This window comes from Leptodactylus fuscus, chromosome 8, assembly GCF_031893055.1.
Source record: "Leptodactylus fuscus isolate aLepFus1 chromosome 8, aLepFus1.hap2, whole genome shotgun sequence".
NCBI lineage: Eukaryota > Metazoa > Chordata > Amphibia > Anura > Leptodactylidae > Leptodactylus > Leptodactylus fuscus.
Window position 1 is genome coordinate 21,966,463 of NC_134272.1, and position 21,056 is coordinate 21,987,518.

General features: G+C 40.7%; 1 protein-coding gene across 1 annotated transcript; it reads right to left on the reverse strand.

Moving 5' to 3' along the window:
* Positions 1-8,391: 8,391 nt before the first annotated feature.
* LOC142217199 (taste receptor type 2 member 39-like) lies at positions 8,392-9,321 on the reverse strand. Its single transcript, XM_075285388.1, has one exon. It carries the CDS (start codon positions 9,319-9,321, stop codon positions 8,392-8,394), a length of 930 nt encoding a protein of 309 aa, XP_075141489.1.
* Between the last annotated feature and the right edge of the window lie 11,735 nt (positions 9,322-21,056).

Here is a 21,056-nt window from a genome sequence, read left to right on the forward strand (position 1 = left end):
TTGATACATAGAATGAGATGTTCCATAATAACAGTAGGATCATAGTCCGGGCTGCGTTCATATGAGGTCTCCAGTGAGATGTTCCTAAACTTGAGGAGCTTTGCATTGTCTTAATGTGTAAGGTGAGAGAGGTGATTGTGGAGCCAAGTGACCACAGAATCAGGAGGTAAGGTACGGAAAGTATTATGTTTATTGCCTTGATGTACTTGGTGAATATAGCTACAGTACACCAATATAATGTCTCATTATTACCTCTTGTGTCCTCAGCATTGATTCCAGTCATTGGCAACAGTAACATTAAGTAAACTACAAAACTTCCTGCGATCAACCATGGAAGCCAGATGGAGAATCTTGACTTGAAGAATGTGAAGAAACGGTTTTTGAAGGGAACAATTTTGAAACAATAGAAGGTGGACAAGAAGCCGACCATGCAAACGCTGAGAAAACTGGTATCAAATAACACAATGTACAGATAAGAAAATGAGTCAATGTTACTTAATATAGAAAGTCTGTAGAAAACATAGACTAGATAGATGGATGACTGCAAACATTGCAGAATGAAATTGGACAGTCCCAGTACAAAGAAGATCAGATCCACTGGATTTTTCTTCCTCACAACATGATGGAAACTGCTCACAATGATAATGAAATTGACGGGAACCCCAAAACATAAGCTGAGGATGACTATAAATAAAAAGGAGGCGTCTTCAGACTCCATTACAATATTTCATTAGAATTACAACCATCTGACCAGTCCAGGCCGAAGGACCTCCAATCTTATTGATGGCTTGGGTGTGATTCTTCTGCATTATCATCATGTGTTACATAGAATTATACACAATTCATTGGAATATAAACAGGATGCAAATGGATTTTGATTTTCATCAATGCAAATGAAACAAGATGAACCACGAGCAAATGTTACACCTGATACCAGCTCTCAAATTCAACCTGCAATATCGTTCACTACAGGTTGAGGATCTGATGTTAAGTTTAACCCTTATCATGGTGTCTATAATACACCACTATGATACACATATCATTGTGACAGACACCGTGATAGCACTTAAGGGTTAAGATAAATTGAAGATATCTTTTCAAATAATTATTTTCAATTTATCTCTCGTTGGATGCTGTAAGAATTGTTATCATTGTCGAATATGTAACTATAGAAAACCCTTAAAGATACTTTTATCAAGGATAGACTAAAGCGATATTAACATGACGAGGTAGAACCATTGTACATGAATATCTTTATACTGCTTGCCAGTGGTATTCTAGCTGTGCAGTCTTTGGGCGGTATTGGTTTAATGTACAGGATTACATGATATGCTTCTTGAAGATACAGTATCAATTCTTCATTACTTTTAGAACAGCAGTGCAGTGATATACGGTAGTTGGTGAGCCCATATATTCATTAGCTGCAGTGCTATAAAACTCCATTGACTCACATTGCTTGTCTATATTTTCTGTGTGTTCTGGGTGCAGAATCTTCAGTGTATCCTATGAGGAAAAAAAAAATCACCATACTCATCCCTAACCCTCACTGTCTGTCTAAATTATCCATGTGTGCTTTGTGCAGAATCACCAGTGTATCCTAAGAGGTACAGCTTGAAATTGATCTCACTTCACTGACGATAACTGTCTATAGAATCTGTGCTGCATGCAGAATATTCAGTGTATTTCTGTGATATGCAGCTTCAAACATATCTCCCCAAATCACACTGTCGGTCTGTATTATCTGTATGTGTGCTGTGTGCAGAATTTCAGGTGTATTTCAGTAAGATTCAGATTGACACAACAGTTCTATGCCTCCTAGTTTTAAGACATGACAAGGAGAAATCTAATACAAGTAGGCAACCGTAAGAAAGACTTTTTTTTGCCTGTCCTCATATTGTGTAAAATTAGCCTCAAAAAACAAATCAAAACCAAATGGGAGACCTTTAAGTGTGAGCTCGTCTGTATCAGTGACAAGAGGCTTTATAAAATGGAGAAATATTTAAAGAGGACCTTTCATGGGTTTGGGCACAGGCAGTTCTATATACTGCTGGAAAGCCGACAGTGCACTGAATTCAGTGCACTGTCGGCTTTCCCGATCTATGCCCCGGGTGAAGAGCTATCGGTACCGGTACCGTAGCGCTTTACAGTCAGAAGGGCGTTCCTGACAGTCTGTCAGGAACATCCTTCTCCACAGCAGCGCCTATCGTGCTGTACAGTGTGAGCGGGGAGGAACGCCCCCTTCCACTGATAATACTCATCTATGGATGAGTACTGTAAGTAGAGGGAGGGGGAGTTACTCCCCGCTCACACTGTGCAGCGCGATAGGCTCTTTACCCGGGGCACAGATCGGGAAAGCCGACAGTGCGCTGAATTCAGCGCACTGTCGGCTTTCCAGCAGAATATAGAATTGCCTGTGCCCAAACCCATGAAAGGTCCTCTTTAAGTATGAAAATGTGACATGTTACTGCTTTCATTACATTGTACCTGATGATTATTAAAGAGGACCTTTCATGTCTTCGGGCACCTGCGGTTTTATATACCGCTAGAAAGCCGACAGTACGCTGACTTCGTATACCCGTTATGTGCCCCTGGTGAAGAGCTATTGGTACATTACCATAGCTCTTCACTGTCAGAAGGGAGTTTCTGACAGTCTGTGAGAAAATCCCCTCCTGACAGAAAAGTCCCCAGTGCTGTACTGTGAGGGGGTGTTTCTTATCACCCAGCGATGACGCTGAGCAGTGAGGAATGCCCTCCTGCCCCCTGACAGTACTCGTCCATAGACTAGTACTAAGGGCGGCGTTCCTCCAGTACTAGTTTTCTCACTTACATAGTGAAGGAGAGAAGTGATAGTCAGTTGCAGTAATTTGGGACAGGTAACTAAATTAACAATCCCCGGACATCCCCTTTAAGCTTGTTGAGATTTGTATAATTTATGTACAGATCTTTTTTAATTGCTAAATTTACATGTACGTTTAACAGGTTAATAAAAACTATGGACAGTTACTGTGTAGACATACAATGGAATGAAGGATTTATAATACATAGTAGATAAAATGTAAATAATGTCCATATATAGAGAATAATGAGGCCTAAAATTGAATTAGGGTCTCCATCAATGTGGAGGCTCTCCTATCACACATTGTTGATATTTTATTGTGTTACCCTAAACGAAAGCGATCAATTAAAAAAGACCCCTTCATACTACATAGACATAGTCATAGCAGTGGAGGAAGGATGGAGACACTGGTCCATCAAGTCCAGTCTATACCCCATAGTGCAGATCCAAAAGAAGGCAAAACATCCCATCAGGGGAAAAAAAAATCTTTCCAACTCAAGCTATCAGTATAAAACCAAGGATCAACCGGTCTTTACCAAAAATTTAAAACCTAGAACCTGTAATATTTTTGCATTCAAAAAAAGCATCCACGCCCTTCTTGAGCATTCACAGTAAATTCACTGTCATCACATCCTGTGGCTGTGAGTTCCATAGCCTCACTGCTCTTACAGTAAGGGTATGTTCACACAGTGGAATTTGCATTCTGCATGTGAACATTACGCGTGGCTAGCCATGACAGATGAATGAGCCTATGACCGGCCTACAATGCAGTTCCTTAAATGTACATCTGTAATTTGTAATGTGTGTAAGGGATGGGACATCTGATGTACTTGTTTCCCCATTTTTAGTTTACTCAATACAAAAGAAAATCCAAAAAACCAAACAAGCACAGACAAGAAACATGAAGGAACAAGGTCCGTGTCCTTACACCTTTTTACTTTATCTTAAGATGCTTGTAAAGGCGTATACACGATGGTAGTATTACTTTATTAGTAGTAATTGGGAGCTGATACATTGCCTTTAAAGGGGATTTTTCAGCATCCCATGTTAAATGACTTATTATCCTAACTTCAACTTCTGTCTAAAAATAACCCCTTCTCCAGCCCTTCATATCCCCAGTTGTGTGACTAGAGCTATCATTATGCTATATGTGTGTGTCTCATCTTGATGTCTTCTTGTAGTGTGGGCACCTTAGATGAGGTCTAATCTTGAGGTCTGCTTGTAGTAAGGGCATCTCTAGATAGCTCTCAGATTGTGGTCTCCTAGTACTATAGTTGCCTCAGGTCAGGTCTGAGGTTGAAATGTCTTTGTTGGTTGGGCACCTCCAGATAGGTTTCATCTTGAGGTCTCCCAGTAGTGTAGGCACCTTAGATCAGGTCTCACCTGCTTGTAGTATGGGCACCTATGGCCATCAGTTTGAGGTCTCCTTGTAGTATAGTCACCTCGGTTCAGGTCTGAGGTTGAAATATCCTTGTTGGTTGGGCACCTCCAAATAGGTCTCAACTTGAGGTCTCCTTGTAGTGTGGGCACAATAGCTCAGGTCTCATCTTGAGGTCTTCTTGTAGTGTGGGCACCTTTGGCCATGTCTCAGCTTGAGATCTCCTTGTAGTACAGTCACCTCAGGTCAGATCTGAGGTTGAAATCTCCTTGTTGGTTAGGCACCTCCAGATGGTCTTAACTTGAAGTCTCCTTGTAGTGTGGGCACCTTAGATCAGGTGAGAATCCCTCTGGCCAGTGACATCAGTTATCTTTCTGGTGGACATATTAGTTTCCACTTGTTCTTGAATGCTCAGAATAAAAGTAGCAGAAGATTCTCTTCGCAAACTGTTTCCTGTTCCCCAATATTAATGTAAGGGCTTGAAGTGTACAGAAGGAATAATACAAGACTGAGAAAATCCAGAACCAGATCGGTGAATTAAGATTGCAGGAGGTCAGTGAGACTATTGATACATAGAACAATATGTTCCATAATAACAGTAGGATCATAGTCCGGGCTGCGTTCATATGAGGTCTCCAGTGAGATGTTCCTAGACTTGAGGAGCTTTGCATTGTCTTAATGTGTAGGGTGAGAGAGGTGATTGTGGAGCCAAGTGACCACAGAATCAGGAGGTAAGGTACGGAAAGTATTATGTTTATTGCCTTGATGTACTTGGTGAATATAGCTACAGTACACCAATATAAGGTCTCATTATTACTTCTTGTGTCTTCAGCCTTGATTCCAGTCATTGGCAACAGTAACATTAAGTAAACTACAAAACTTCCTGCGATCAACCATGGAAGCCAGATGGAGAATCTTGACTTGAAGAATGTGAAGAAACGGTTTTTGAAGGGAACAATTTTGAAACAATAGAAGGTGGACAAGAAGCCGACCATGCAAACGCTGAGAAAACTGGTATCAAATAACACAATGTACAGATAAGAAAATGAGTCAATGTTACTTAATATAGAAAGACTGAAGAAAACATAGACTAGATAGATGGATGACTGCAAACATTGCAGAACGAAATTGGACAGTCCCAGCAGAAAGAAGATCAGATCCACTGGTTTCTTCTGCCTGACAACATGATGGAAACTGCTCACAATGATAATGAGATTGGAGGGAACCCCAAAACATAAGCTGAGGATAACTATAAATAATAAGGAGGCGTCTCTAGACTCCATTGCAATATCTCATTAGAATTACAAGTATCTGACTAGTCCAGGCCTCGAGATCTCCAATCTTATTGATGCCTTGGATGTGATCCTTCTGCATTATCATCATGTGTTACATAGAATTATACACAAGTCATTGGAATATAAACAGGATGGAAATGGATTTTGATTTTCATCAATGCAAATGATGCAAAATGAGCCATGAGCAAATGTGACACCCAATACGAGCTCTCAAATTCAACCTGCAATATTTTTCACTCCAGGTTGAGTCTCTCAGCTCACCCACATCCTGATCTTTGTCTTGAAGGGGTATTGAAGGGTATAACGTGGTGCCCCCCAGACTCAATGGAACAGTATAACAAGTATTCAACATTGATAAAAAATTTTTTTACAGAATCCAACGAGAAATAAATAGAAAATAATTAAAAATATATATATTTTCAATTTATCTCTCGTTGGATGCTGTAACAATTTTTAGCATTGTTGAATACTTAACTATAGAAAGTTACGTATTGAAGGATAGACTCTATAGATACTAAACTAATGTCACAAGGCACAACCTGTACAGGTAAATCTTTATGCTGCTTACCAGTAATATTCTGGCCGTGCAGTTTTTTTCATCCCGGTTCACTTACCTGCATACTGTACATTTTTACATTATTTAGAACAGAAGTGCAGTGATATACTTGGTGAGCCCATATAGTCATTAGCTGCAGTGCTATAAAACTCCCTTGACTCCCACTGCTTGTCTTTATTATCTGTGTGTTCTGTGTGCAGAATATCCAGTGTATCCTATGAGAAAAAAAATCACCATACTCTCCCCTAATTCTCACTGTCTGTCTAGATTATCTGTGTGTGCTGTGTGCAGAATCACCAGTGTATCCTAAGAGATACAGCTTCAAATTTATCTCATCTAGCTGAAACTACCTATCTATATAACCCCTATTCTGTGTGCAGAATATTCAGTGTATTTCTGTGATATGCTGCTTCAAATGTCTCTCCCCAATTGACATTATCAGTCTATACTATCTGTATTTGTGCTGTGTGCAGAATCTCAAGTGTATTTAAGTGAGAGGCATAGTCACACAGCAGTTCTATGCCTTCTAGTTTTAAGACCTGACAGGGAGAACTCTAATAGAGGCAGAGGACCATGAGAAAGACTTTTTTTTTTTGCCTGTCCTGTGTAGAATTGGTCTGTAGGCTTAGGCTTTCTAATCGGGCCTACCAAAGTGGTTAAAAGCAGAGTAATTAAAGGTCTAGGTAAGAACAATCAAATCTGAAAATCAAAGAAGTGAAAGTATAACCATGCTGCTATGGATTATCCCATAATTTTTCATAGGGAAAATACATTTGGGATTAAAACCAGGAATTCCCCAAATAAAGCCACCGGGCATGGACAGAGGATAAATCTGATGTGTAAGACCTTTCCTCCAAAGTAGAAAGAATAGTGGAATAGTTTTATTCCACAGAATTGGTAGCACATTGTTTTTTGTTTTTTTTTTTAATTGAAATTTACATTTCAATTACAATTACATTCCTTGCTAGTCCCTTAGTTCTAGTGATATCACCCAAGGGGCCGGAAGAGGTCAGAAAATGGTGTGAGGAAGGATTGGACATCACATTCAAGGAAGGAGGTTGAGGTGAGGTTTGGTGAGGGCCAGTGTTTGTTTATTTTCCGCATCACCCAAGCTCACGGACTCATTACGGGTATGTAGCATTGGTCTCGCATACTCGTAGTGGTGGTGGTGTTAGTGTCCAACCCACTAAGCACTAGCAGAAAGCCACATCGTGTATGTTCTGCAACTCTCTGATTCATTATGAATTGATTCACTTATCTGTATTACCACTTTATCATCTATCCCACAGGTTGTTTAGGTTTTGTTGTCTCCGAACAAAGTCATAACAAATGTACATGAGAAATAAACTGGTTTATTTAGAAAGTAAACAAAAGCAGGAAAAATAAAGGTAAACCTACACAAAATGGGCAGATGGATAACATCAGGATCATCACTCACCCTGACTGAGCCTACCTAGTGCCAGAGTTTTCCTCTGATGAGAGGACACCTCACAGGAGCCTAAATAGAAACCCTCAGAGTTCACCCTAACAGAAACAAAGTGACACAGAACCCAGACACCAACAAATACCACTACAAAAACACTATCACAGTAGGCCAGAGCCTAAACAGACAAAGCAAGGTAAAGCTGAGTCCACACTCTGAATCCGGTCCAAAAAAAGGCTAGCCGCGACTTGTGTCAGTTGTGGCATTCTGCTCCGGATTAGACCCAAATGAATGGGCCTAGTTGGGAGGGGAATCGGCGTCAAGATAGGGCAGCTCGCCTAAGTGAATGGCTCCCATTAGTTAACGGGAGGCGTTTTTGGAGCCGGATTCTTAGGCAGATTCCGCGTCAAAATCCGGACCATAAAAACCCGTGTGAACTTACCCTAACAGGACTAAACTGACATTAGGACAACAAGTCACAGTGTACAACCAGCATTGGACTGGTGCCAGAACCCAGCTTAAATAGCAAACCAGGGGCAGAATCTCAGAGAAAACCCCTCCCAAACCACAGAATCCAGACATACAGAGATTAACCCCTGACTAGCCCCCTAACAGTTCATCTACATATTCTATATCTAATGTTATCTTATACACTCTCAGAATGTGTCTATGATATTTCATTATTGAGATTACTACTACTTTCTTGATAAAACCTCTGTCATAGCTTCACTATATTGATGATATCTTTTATAAGCCCTCGCGGGAAGGGCCCTCCACCCCACCATGCCAGTCGGTCACTGTTAGTATTATATCTACCTGTTTAATTTGTATATTGTATATAACCCCCAAATGTAAAGCACCATGGAATTAATGGTGCTATATAAATAAACAATAATAATAATCTTATTCGAGGCATCGTCTTATACAGCCTATCATCTCCTTCCAAGTGTTCCTCAGATTGTGGTTGTCAAGAGTGTGCACAACAAATTGTACTGGTGTGAACGAGAACATTAGCATCAGGTTTATATAGTATCCAGCACTATGGATGGGAAAAACTGAGAAATAATAAAGAAATATAATCAGATAATAGACAGAATACAGCACTAAGAAGCGAATCATCTTATAGACAACTTCTTTATACAATGTCAGGCTGGATTCTCCAGAAGTCTTTGTGCTCTTCATCTTATGACTATGAATCTTCAAGAAGCCAACAGTTAAGAGGGTGGCTAGTTCTGTACTTACGAGGGGTATAAAGATCATTAACAAGATAAATTTTGCAATAACATCATTTATACTAGTTTGTTCTGAAGTCACGGAAGTAGACAAAAGGACCGAGCTGTTTGTAGGAGGCAAGTGATGGGAAGTGTAAAGGAATAAACTGGTTAAACTGTTGAAAAAGGAGAAGACCATCACCACCACGATCAGCCAGTGGACAACAGAACTTATCTTCTTCTTCATCCAACCAAGGAAGCCCCTTTGGACATTGACAATCTTGATGAAATAGTAGAAGCAAAGGACGGCAGTGAGCCATGAGCTGGAGCACAAGGAGTTTATGAGGAGTAAGGTGAATACAACATTGTAGTACGTTGTACTGAAGAACTCCGGCTGCAGGTTGTTGGAGATAACATGCAAGGTAGACACAACGATGAAGAGGGTACCAGATATATTTAGCAAAATGTGCATTTTCTGGACCGATGTAAATTTTTTCTTTAGGTAATAATCATTCAGGAGGCAAAACATGATGAACATATGGATGACTATAGAAACAAAGGCTTCAAATAATATGAATACCATACATATGATATCGGCTGGGCTGAGAGGGACCACACTCATGATGATGGGTTTGCTTGTAACTCCTGTACCGACGAACCTTCAGACTTTTCAAATTCCTCACCAGATGACACAAGGATGCTTTCAGGTTACATCCAAATGTTGTATGAACATAGAAGTGGATGAAATCCTTCTTGTGGCTTCTGTTCTGTCATTAACTCTAAAGCCTGGCGTTTTACTATATGCAAACCTGAAAGCGGGGCCGGGACTTTTACTACCTCTTGTCATTATGTAAATACTTGTCTAGTGATGGTTCTTTCTTTTGCAAATCGGATAATTACGTGGTTGCAGAAAAAAACAAACAAAAAAACCCCATAAACCCATCAATTTATATCAATGTAGCAAAATTTAACTTGACATTTAAAGGGATCCTGTTACCAGAATGGCCCCTATTAAGCTATGAGCACAGTCAGTTAGCTGGGGTTCACATTCATTTTTTTTTTTTCTTTTCTGAATTCCGATAAAACCCTCCATTGCTGAGATGTTAAGTTTTTTCTGATATGCTAATGAATAGAGATGAGCAAGTAGTATTCGATCGAGTAGGTATTCGAAATACTCGTACTCGATCGAGTACCACTCGCTATTCGAATGGAAAAGTTTCATGGAAGAACCAGCATTGATTGGCCGAATGCTATACAGTCGGCCAATCAACGCTGGTTCTTCTCCTACCTTTAGAAGTCTTCTCCGTGCAGCGTCCCCGCGGCGTCTTCCGGCTCTGAATTCACTCTGCCAGGTATCGGGCCTGGGCAGAGCCGACTGCGCATGCCCGTTTGTAGTGCAGACAAGTGCAGTCGGCTCTGCCCAAGCCCGATGCCTGGCAGAGTGAATTCAGAGCCGGAAGATGCCGCAGGGAAGCTGCACGGAGAAGACTTCTCGGATGATCCAGCCCGATCCTCACTCGTGGACTTGGTAAGTGTAATTTGATCGAATGTTGCCTACCCCTGAAACGAGCATTTTCCCCCCATAGACTATAATAGGGTTCGATATTCTATTTGAGTAGTCGAATATTGAGGGGCTACTCGAAACGAATATCGAATCTCGAACATTTTACTGTTCGCTCATCTCTACTAATGCATCGTTGTTTGGTGCAACGATGGCATCACCATTGCTCTCGTTGCACCAAAGAAGTATGTTTTCCGAAACCAAGTCTCTCTATCCTTCTCTCCCTACTATGATTCACATGTATATTGCCTGGTCTTGTCAATCATAGCAGAGAAGTAGATCTTTGGTGTGATGAGAGCAATGGTGATACCTTCGTTGCACCAAACAGCTTAGGTCATAAATATCTGATCTGTTGGGGAACTATAGCAAGCCCCACATGGATAAGCTATACTGAGCAGCTTCCAGCTCTATCCTCTATAGTGGCCAAGTGTCAGTACCGCACCTCCACTCCCATTAAAGTCAGTTGGACCTGAGCTGCAGTAATGGCACCCATATTCTATACAGAGGAAGGAGCTTTCTGCTTACAGCTCTGTGTTATGAATAGGGCAGGCACTAGAAGTGGTTCCATACAGATGACTATCGTGGGACCAGCTGTCAGCCCCACCAATATGGTATTTATGGCCTATCTTAGGAATAGACCATAAAACCCTTACTACTGGGCTACCCCATTAAGTTTTGATGAGATCTTGACAAAATGTTCAAGGTTTGCAGAAATTGAAAGCTTTAGTATAAATTATTCCTAACATCTCCTTTAGTGAGCTCCTCATTTTGGGATTATCAAGAATGTGCAGAAAAGCTTGAGTTGGGTTAAACAAGAATATCAATATCAGATTGATCCAGTACCCAGGGCTATAAGGGACAAAAACAGAGCAGTGGTATATAAACATGGAGAGATAAAATACAGAATACAGAAGCAGAAAGCGCAGCATTTTATGAATAACATGCTTATACAATGTCAAGTTGATGCCACCTGAAGTCATTGCATCCTTCATCTTCTGGACATGAAGCTTCAGGAAGCTAACAGTAAGGGTGGTAGCAAAAAAAGAGAACACAAAGGGCACACAGATCAACACAAAAATACTATCACCCACAACTGAATTGTATAGAATTGTCTCCAAAGACTCATTGGATGGTTGTAAAATTGAGATATTGACGGGAAGAACTTGAGAAGATCTGTAAAAAAACAAGCTTAGGAGGCAACTACCCAGAGATACCAATTCTACAACCAAAATCTGCCAGGGGACAATAGAGCTGATCTTCATCTTCACCCAGACAAGAAAACCCCATTGGGCGTTCACAACTTTAATGAAATAGAAGAAGCAGAGGACAACAGTGAGCCATGAGCTGTAGCAGATGCAGTAGATAGAGAATAGGTTGACTATGTTTTTGGAAAACCAGGATTGTAAAAATTCAGCCTTCAAGATGTCAGAGAACAAGTTAAAAATTGACACAGTCATGAAAAGTGCACCGGAGACATGTAAAGCCACCTGGATTTTATCTCTAGATTTTAAGGCTCTTTTTCTCTTCCAATCGCGTAGGATGAAGACTGCGATAAACAGATTGACGATAATGGACACAAATACCTCAAGTGACAGAACTGAAAGAGCTATTATAAATGTTGGGCTTCCCATATTAGTAGCCATGAGTGACAGAACTTCTGAGACTCCACTCTTGAGGGTCTGCCAACACCGTAAATTTTACAGATTTCCTGGACACCTAGGGGGAAAAAATTCTTCATAGGCAGAAAGTGAATAAACATGAAGCTTGGGTATGGTCTGGCTTAGTACTGAGAGACTGATAATGTGGGGTGGCCTGGAATGTGACGCAGCTACCAGCAAAATGGCTTTGGCTTTGAATATGCAAATCCACCACCTGCGGATAGGTAGAAACAAGGAACGTTCCATATCTTTCATGTTGGGTCCATTTATATGATGAATTTATAGAGAATTTGTGACATATTTCGCCTATCTCTGAGGGAAACAAAAATTATTGACAGGCATACCCCATGTTATATGCTCAGTTCCCCATATTCCACCAGTCATGGGTAAAGGTGGGATTCAGCCCAAATATTCCAAATTCATCTAGGACAAACTAAACTGGCCGCCACCTGTAAATTATTGCACTCTGGGTTCTTTTCAGGGGAGGTGAGGCTGGAGGCCCAGGGGAGGGGACAAAAAAAAAAAACATTTATCCACACCTTCCTTTAACTCCTCAGGGCCTCCTCAAGGTGTCTGGTGCTCTAGGTCTTTCCCCTTGTTCTGTGATGCCATGTCATGGATTCCATACAATGTGTTGTCAGCATATGTACAAGGATTCCATACAAGGTGCATATAGAAAATCACTTTGTACATACAATATCACAAAAGAGTATTGTCTTAGAAAACTGTATATATTGTGGCAAAATACCTGGACATTGGTGAAATATAATTCACATCGGGACACTCCCTGTATTGGGAGAATGGGGAGGAGAAATGGTAGGAAAAGTAAGTTAATTGTTGCCCGATTCAGCTGTGCTAGCTCAGGCGCAACTCTGCTCCAAAGTACGATACCGCTCCCAAATCCCCAACTGCATCCCCAGTTCACTGTCCGTCCACTAGGGATTCCCCATGTGGTATTCTGAGTGTAATAAAAAAGCTACAATAGTTACATATTTACATAGTAGATGAGGGTGTATGGAGGCATCAGTCCATCAAGTCCAACCTATAACCCTACAGTCCCCTACAGTGTTGATCCAGAGGAAGGGTCCATTCACACAGAGGAAAATGGTGAGGAATTTGGTGTGGAATTTCAGCGCTGAAAAAAAAACCTCCCATTGACTTCAATGGGTACCTTTTTCTGCGCTGCGCTGAAATTCCACACCAAATTCCTTACCATTTTCCTCCATGTGAATGGACCCGAAGGCAAAAAACCCCATGAAGATTATGCCAATTACCCCATTTCAGGGGCAAAAAATTCCTTCCCGATTCCAATCTGGCAGTCAGTCTAAAACCCTGGATCAATGTGTCCTTAAAATCTAAAATCCATAACTTGCAATATTGTTGTTTTCGAGAAAGGCAGACTATTCATTCCATAAAACACAATTAAAAAAAAGAAAAACAATAGTAATATAGCTATGTGATTTAATAGCAGTCTATTTTCTACAGGGGTTTGTGCCTGAGGAAGGGAACTACTTATTGTATAAGCAGCCTGTACTTTTTTTTTTTAACCCTTTTTATCTACACATAAAGTCCAGCCAAGAGGCAAGGTAAGGAAGTAAGGTACGAGGACCCAATCCTAATTTCTTTTCACTTCATCACTCCATGGCATGTACTATATTTCCATTTGCCCATTAGCTTTTGGGATAAGAGTAGGGTTAAGCGATTGGGATCGGAAAAGATTGGATTCCGATGGGCGATCGAGTAAATTTCACGATCGCGATCGGAATTCCGATCCCGATCTTCTCCACTGGGATTGAGGTTGAAGGTTATCTCAAGATCGGCTCAACCCTAAAAGTGACTTTTCCCATAGAGAAGCATTGGCTAGGGTTGAGGATCGGGATCGGAAAAGATCAGATCCCGATTATCGATCGAGCAAATTTCACGATCGGGATTGGCTGGGAAATGATCGGAAATCGGATTTTAAAATCGATCCTGAAATCTCAAGATTTGCTCAACCCTAGATAAGAGCTGGATTTCTGTATTTGGAGATATCTAGGACTCATCACTTATAAATATAATATTACACTATCAGATATCCATGAGGTTTCAAAAGTTATCAAAATCATGTTTTCTATAACTTAAATGAAAAAAGAAAAGTTTCCTTTCGATTCAAAGAATTGCTGGTGGAGCTGAGATCTCTTCTTGGGCTGTTATGCAAACCTGGAGATCTCATTTACCTTCAGCTGGTGTCTATAACATAGGCCAAATCCCATGAAGTATTACATTGCTGTTTTCTTTGTGTATTTTGCTCGCTCGCTTGCACACACCAAAGACAATGATTTGCAAAATAAATTTGTGTATTTGCAACTTTCTTAAATTTCGCTTTGTTGATGTGACTTCGGGTACTTTTCGTCAAGAAGATTTGAATCTATTCATCACCTTGTAAGAGACTGTGACAAGATGGACATGATAGGTATTAAAATGCAAAAGTCTGTAAAAGGTCTGACTGGGTGATATGGCTCCTATCTTAGACTAGTACTCTGTTATATGTGGTATAAAACTGGTGATATAGATATTTGAACAAACCTCCCCCCTTTTGGCAGATGCTATATCTGTACATACTGGCAGTATACAGGGGACATGTATAACTTTCCCTGCCAAAAGTAACACAAAGTTACAGTATTGTTAGGGATAACTTTGGAGCCTATTTTCTGCTAAAATGATATAAATAGGTTAATAAAGTATATTATGCAATAGTAAAAAAAAAAGTAAAACAACAGTTACCCTTGAAGGAGTCCCTACACCCTGACACATTGTTGTGTAGTAAAAAAAATTAAAAATGGCTGCCTAAGGGCCCCTTCACACGGAGTAAACACGCCGCGCATTGTGGCGCGTTTACGGCGCGTGTACGCCGCGTTTTTTTACGGTGCGCGATTACGCCGCGATAACGCCCCGTTTTCGCGCGGCGTACACGCGCCGTAAACGCGCCACAATGCGCGGCGCGTTTACTCCGTGTGAAGGGGCTTGTGACCAAGAGGGACCAACCATTATTTCCAATTCCCATTTACTTCTATGCTCACACATACAGTATGGCTCACTGGTGTTCTCTTGCACTGGTCACATGATTTCTTCTCTGTTTTCATTTCATCTGCACAGCTTCAGCTTCAGCTCCACCCTCCCCTCTCCTTTTTGACTGTCTCCTTTGCTAACCATATGCGCACAGTATTGTGTGACAGCACACAGCTACATCATGACTTTATCATTTGTGATAATACAGACTGTGTCACAGAGCACTTATTAGTAACCAGGCATTGGGGGATGAAGGGTGCCGATGAAGGGACCAAGGTTAGAGGGGTAGCAGCCAACTCTCTACATACTGTTATTGGGGTTTCTGAATGTCATTCCCTTGTCCTGTCTAAGACCCTTGTATGTGAATTTCCCATCAGAATACTCTATCTCTGTATTTCTACACAGTAATAGTGGGGTTACACAAAGCACACCATACCTAGCAGAGGAGTGGACTGGTCGCAACTCAGATCTTCTCCAGCAGAGTTTGCTGAGAAACAGTAGTGTAACTGAAAATGGCTGGGCCCCGTGGCGAACTTTTGACATAGCTCCTCCTTCCCTCAACCGACGCTGAAAACCCCGACCGCACACACCATTATGCTCCATAGTGGCCCCTGCAAACAGTATTATGCCCCAATGTGGACACCCATGAACAATTATTATACTCACAAGGGAGGATACAAACAGAAAAAACATTGTTACTTACCTATCCCTGGCTCCAGTGCAGTCCCTGCTGATGTCAGCCATCTTCAATGACGTACAGGGCATGACTTGACCCAGGCCTGTGTCACGACACATAAGAACGCAGGCCCCAGGCCATGTGATGTAAGAGACATCATACAAGTAGGCCTGAAGCCTTCCCAGAGCCCGGAGAGTTAAATAACACTGTTTTTTTTTTTTAATGCTCCCTCACCTCTCCTGGGCCTCTGATCATTATACTCGGGGGTCTGAAAAGATCCCTGAGTATAACTACCTGTTGGTTTTTGTTTTTTTTTTAAAAACTGCAGCTCTTGTCGGGCACCCTAATGTCCTGGGCCCTGTGGCAACCGCTACCACTGCTACCACGATAGTTACACCCCTACTGAGAACAGCAGCGAGTAACCTGAAGTGTATAGTAACACATGGAAGATGCAAAAGACAAACAACAAGAAATTTTGAAAGAAAACTGAAGTAAAAACTGATATTTACCCATCAGGTACATTTCATTTTTTGTTTGTGTAGTGGCCCCATGAGAATTGGCCAATTTTGCATTGGTTTATTTTGTCGCTGTTGTCTGTGACATGCCTTGTCAGATTGGACAAGGTTTTTGGTCTGCTGGGGAGTTTTAGCAGTTTGCTGTTTTATGTGACATGACTTGTCAGATTGGAGACGGGCTTAGGTCTGCTGAGAGTTTGATTAGCTTGTGCAGCAGCCATGGTTTTGCCGCAGGAGTCTTGCGTTCAACTGTAGTTTAAATACTTTTCAATTTATGAGAATACTGACATCCAGTATGGCAGTCCAGTATAGGTACAATCTATTTATGGATGTGTTGTTATGGAAATGTAATATGAAATGTGAACTTATATTGGCTGATACACATCATATGACTGAATATTTAAGGACCTACAAACAGCTATTGACTAATACAGGTCATAAATATCTTGCTTGCTATGAAACCTGGAGTAAAGCTGTGTGTATGTTAAGAATAAAGAACCTGCCAGTTTCCATTGGTCCATAAGAGTGATGTGATCATTAATAGATGAGCGAGTAGTATTCGATCGAGTAGGTATTCGATCGAATACTATGGCATTCGAAATACTCGTACTCGATCGAACACTACTAGCTGTTCGAAGTTAGGATTCGATCCAGAACCAGCGTTGATTGGCAGAATGTTATATAGACTATAATGGGGTTCGAAACCCGTTTGAACAGTGTGCGGCTGTTCGAATTGGATTTCGAACCTCGAACATTTTAGTGTTCGCTCATCTCTAGTGATCATGTATATCTCAGTGTGGATATCAGTAAAAAAAAAACTGTGATCGGTGGTTATGGAAACTTGGAGTGAGAGGCCCTTCACACTACTGATACGCTGCCTGATTCTGAACGTTAAAACACGCTCAGAATCAGCGCGTATAAAGCAGATCCCATTCATTTCAATGGGGAGCTGGCATATGAGTGCTCCCCATTGAAATGAATGGGCTGCTTTTTACTCTACGAGCGCTCCCATTGAAGTGAATGGACTGGAATGGCTTGGACTGAGCCGAGTGCCGGGCCCCTTCACACGGCGAGCCGTACACGTGAGCGCTTCCAATTCACTTCAATGGGAGCGCTCGTAGAGTAAAAAGCAGCCCATTCATTTCAATAGGAAGCGCTCGTATGCTGGCTCCCCATTGAAATGAATGAGATCTGCTTTATACGCGCTGATTCTGACCGTGTTTTAACGTTCAGAATCAGGCAGCATATCAGTAGTGTGAAGGGGCCCTAAAACTATGTTTATGTTACCTTGTGTACCAGTGTCATCCACAACACCCTGCCCTTTTAAAGCACATCTACAGCAGTGAAAAACAAGGGCTGAGGTGTTATGGAAACCTAGAGTAAAGCTGTGTGTATGTGAAGACTAAATGCCTATGAGTTTCTATTGGCTGATAAGTGACATGTGACCGTGTCTTTGGCAGTTGGAATATGAGTGAAAGACTTGCAAACTTGTATTGGCTAATGCAGGTTATTTTTTGGGAATACTGTATCTCAGGAACAGTATGTCCTAGATAGTAGAGTTCCAGTCTAAAACCTTTCTGGACACCTGATGTGTCTGCGTGCTAAATTTGGTGAAGATCAGTTCAGGTGTTTGGTCGTGTATAAAGAACAGATATATGAGATAAGATATATATGCAATGAGTAAAAAAAAAGTTGACAAAGCTAGCCATAGTCATGGTATGAGAGAACAACAGCATCAGTCAGCCATAAGTCAATGTAATGCCCAAACAAACAAGTGAATTTGTCAGACAAATGATATTGGAAAAATTAAAACAACTGTCTTGAAGATTCAGTATTTTATTAGGTGAGAATAATCTTAACGTGACACTTATACTCAGGGCACTATCATATGAATATGCATATTACAGTTCCTTTTAACATTGGAAACAATGATCAGAGAGCTGAAGACAGGTATACAGATATATAAGTGACAGACACAGTCTGAAGAAACCCCTGTTATGTGGGTTCGCACTGCCAGTGGTTGTCACTATGATATAGTCAGGAACAGCAGATAGAAGACAATAAAGACAATATTCATGAATTTTACATTTTAAGACTTGATCTCTACCTTCATTTCGGATGTAGTCATAGAATCATCCCTACAGACTGAAGGGATTATTACAGAAGACACATACAGTGTATCAGCACTGAGCAACAAACCTAACATGTACAAGGTCATATATTAGATGGTTGCATTACACATAAACATTGAAGACTTGAGCCATTTATTGCCAAATCTTTTAATTAATTAATTAATTAATTAATTAATTTTTACATGTATGAAATATTTGCATGTTACAAAGAACCCTTAAATCACTGTGTCACAAGGGACTTATCACAGAGCGTACAATATCAAGAAAACAACAGTAACAATAGTAACTAACACAGGATATTGCAACAGCATTGCAATGTGCAAGAGCCTACTGTAAAATAAAATATAAGACCTCAACATAGAGAACTATACAAAGTGATGAATAAAAGTAATACATCAAGATAGAAATATTCAATCTGAATGTTACTTTTAGTGGCCAGATCTTTTTTTCTGGTAGCCAGCAAAAGAAATCCAACCTATAATGAAGAGATTAGTGGACAATCCAATCATGGCCTCAAGTAGTAAAAGAACCAGAAGGATCCCTATAGTGAGATTAGTCATGTTAGGAGAAGGTTGGAACAAGAAACTCAACTCCACTATGTGTCTCACAGCTGTCTGTGTTGTAGTGCAGGAGCTCGAGATGGCTCGCCACATTTCATGCTGTGTCTCTTGTGTATACTGAGGTTGGTTTAGGAGATAAAGGTGGATGACCCTTATGATATTTGTCAGATTAAGTTTCCCAGTCCATTTAGGGCCCCAGTCGTCTGTGAGAGACAACAAGATGCCTGTAGGAATCCAGGAGATGAGAGAAGGTAAGTATAGGCACTTATTATGTTGTAGAACCTCTCCCGTTCCTTCACATATTATATTCTCGGGTTCAAGAAGACCCCAGAGTATAATAGTAGGTTGTGGACAATGAAACTCAAAATGTAATTTGAACCTGAAAGTTTTGGAACGTACGGGGCCAAATCCAGTTTGATCCCAAGAAGTTTTCTCATCTCTAATAAAGATTGTCAACAAAGACATATATATATATATATATATATATATATATATATATATATATAGTGAAATATGTGATATGTAAGAACAGCAAAAGACATGGAATTACGTAGACAAGTGTCACTCTCCCGAGTCTCTACAAGTGAGTGAAGTGAATAGATCCCTCAATTTCTGCTTCAGTTTTGGGTTACCATAGATAAGAAAAATGGATTGTCCTGTGGGAAAGAAGAGCAGTAACATTATACATAGCCAATATCCTACACTTCTCTCAGGAAATATTCCTAGTGTACTAAACATTAGAGCAAGAATAAGAAGCACATAGAAGATCAGAAGACCGGTCATCGTCTGGACTGCGCTCCGATAATCCTTCACATTGGTGTTGGCTAAAGTCCCATTATTCTTCTTCATCTGGCTGTTGTACACTCTGAGGAAACCAGCACTGACAACTGTTGTCAATAAGACTACAAGAATAGGCAGAACATTGAGAGTCAGAACCATATTCAGGTAAAATTTCTGTTCTCCCATTATTTCCTCGGCTTTGACTTCATTCATAGTTGAGTTTATTCCACTTGAGTATTGGACTGATGGAAGTAGCAATATGAAACTCCCAAGTACAGATATAGTTTCAGCCATCAATATCAACTGAAAGACCAAGGCATCAATTTTGTTCTTAATGTTCATGAGAACTCCAGGTCGGGCAGGTATGATCTTCATGAAGTAGAAGAAGCAAAGTGTGGCAGTCAGGCATGAACTGGATGTAATGCTATACATGGTCATATAGGAGATGAAGTAAAACACGGACCTTATACTGTAATAATATGACCATATGGAGCTGGTGAACAAGAATGCTGTCGTAAATATGGTGTAGAAGACATTGGAGACATTCAGAGATATCAAGATCCTGCTCAGTGGAGCAATAGTTGTCCTTTGGAAACCAGCAAGAGAAATGATTATGAAGATACTGGAGGACAAGTCAGTAACAGCTTCAAGAAGAAGAAGAACAGAAAGTAAAATCTCCACATTAGAATCAGCCATGGTGAGACTGGTAAGGAGTCTATACCATATACTTCAAACATACAAGGATGTGTCATCCAAAGTCATTGTGGTTGTACAGACGTTTCAGACAATGCAGATCTTCAGCTCCATTGCTCAAATTGGCCTGAGAATAAAAAAAATCTAAATAGAACAAAAATACGCATCCAGATGATGTTCCTTCTGTATATTTTCTCCCGGTCTCATCTAAATGCAGCTGTCTGGCATGTCTGAAACAATGGTCACATGAATACATAAGTATAAAATACATACAGCACGAGCTCGATGCTATCATTTTCATATATGCAAATGCTACCTCTTCAGAATGCCTTTACTTTTTTCTGTACATTACATTGAGCTGAGTTTCCCTTTCAGCTAATCTTACTTTGCTCACCAAATCAAATCAAATAAAATCAAACAGGCTTTATTGGCACGTCCAAATAGATATTTGGCATTGCCAAAGCTAGTAAAGTGTGTGTGGGGGGGGAGTGGTGGGTATGGGGGGATTGATTTGGGGGTATAACAGTCCGTGGAGTTTCATCTTCCTCTTAGTTGGTGACCGCTATATGGGGTGGAGCGGGTGGTTTGGAGTATAACAGTCCTTGGGGTCTCATCTTCCTCTTGTTTGGTGACAGCTGGACACGTATTGGGCAGCGATCTCCACAGTGGCCTCTTCTTCTCCCAGTAGGATGTAGAGTTTCCTCTTCTTGTCTGCAGATATGAAGTCTGGGATG

Excerpts from the sequence above, each read along its gene's own strand:
- LOC142217199 (XM_075285388.1), bottom strand. The coding sequence starts at position 9,321 with ATGAGTGTGGTCCCTCTCAGCCCAGCCGATATCATATGTATGGTATTC.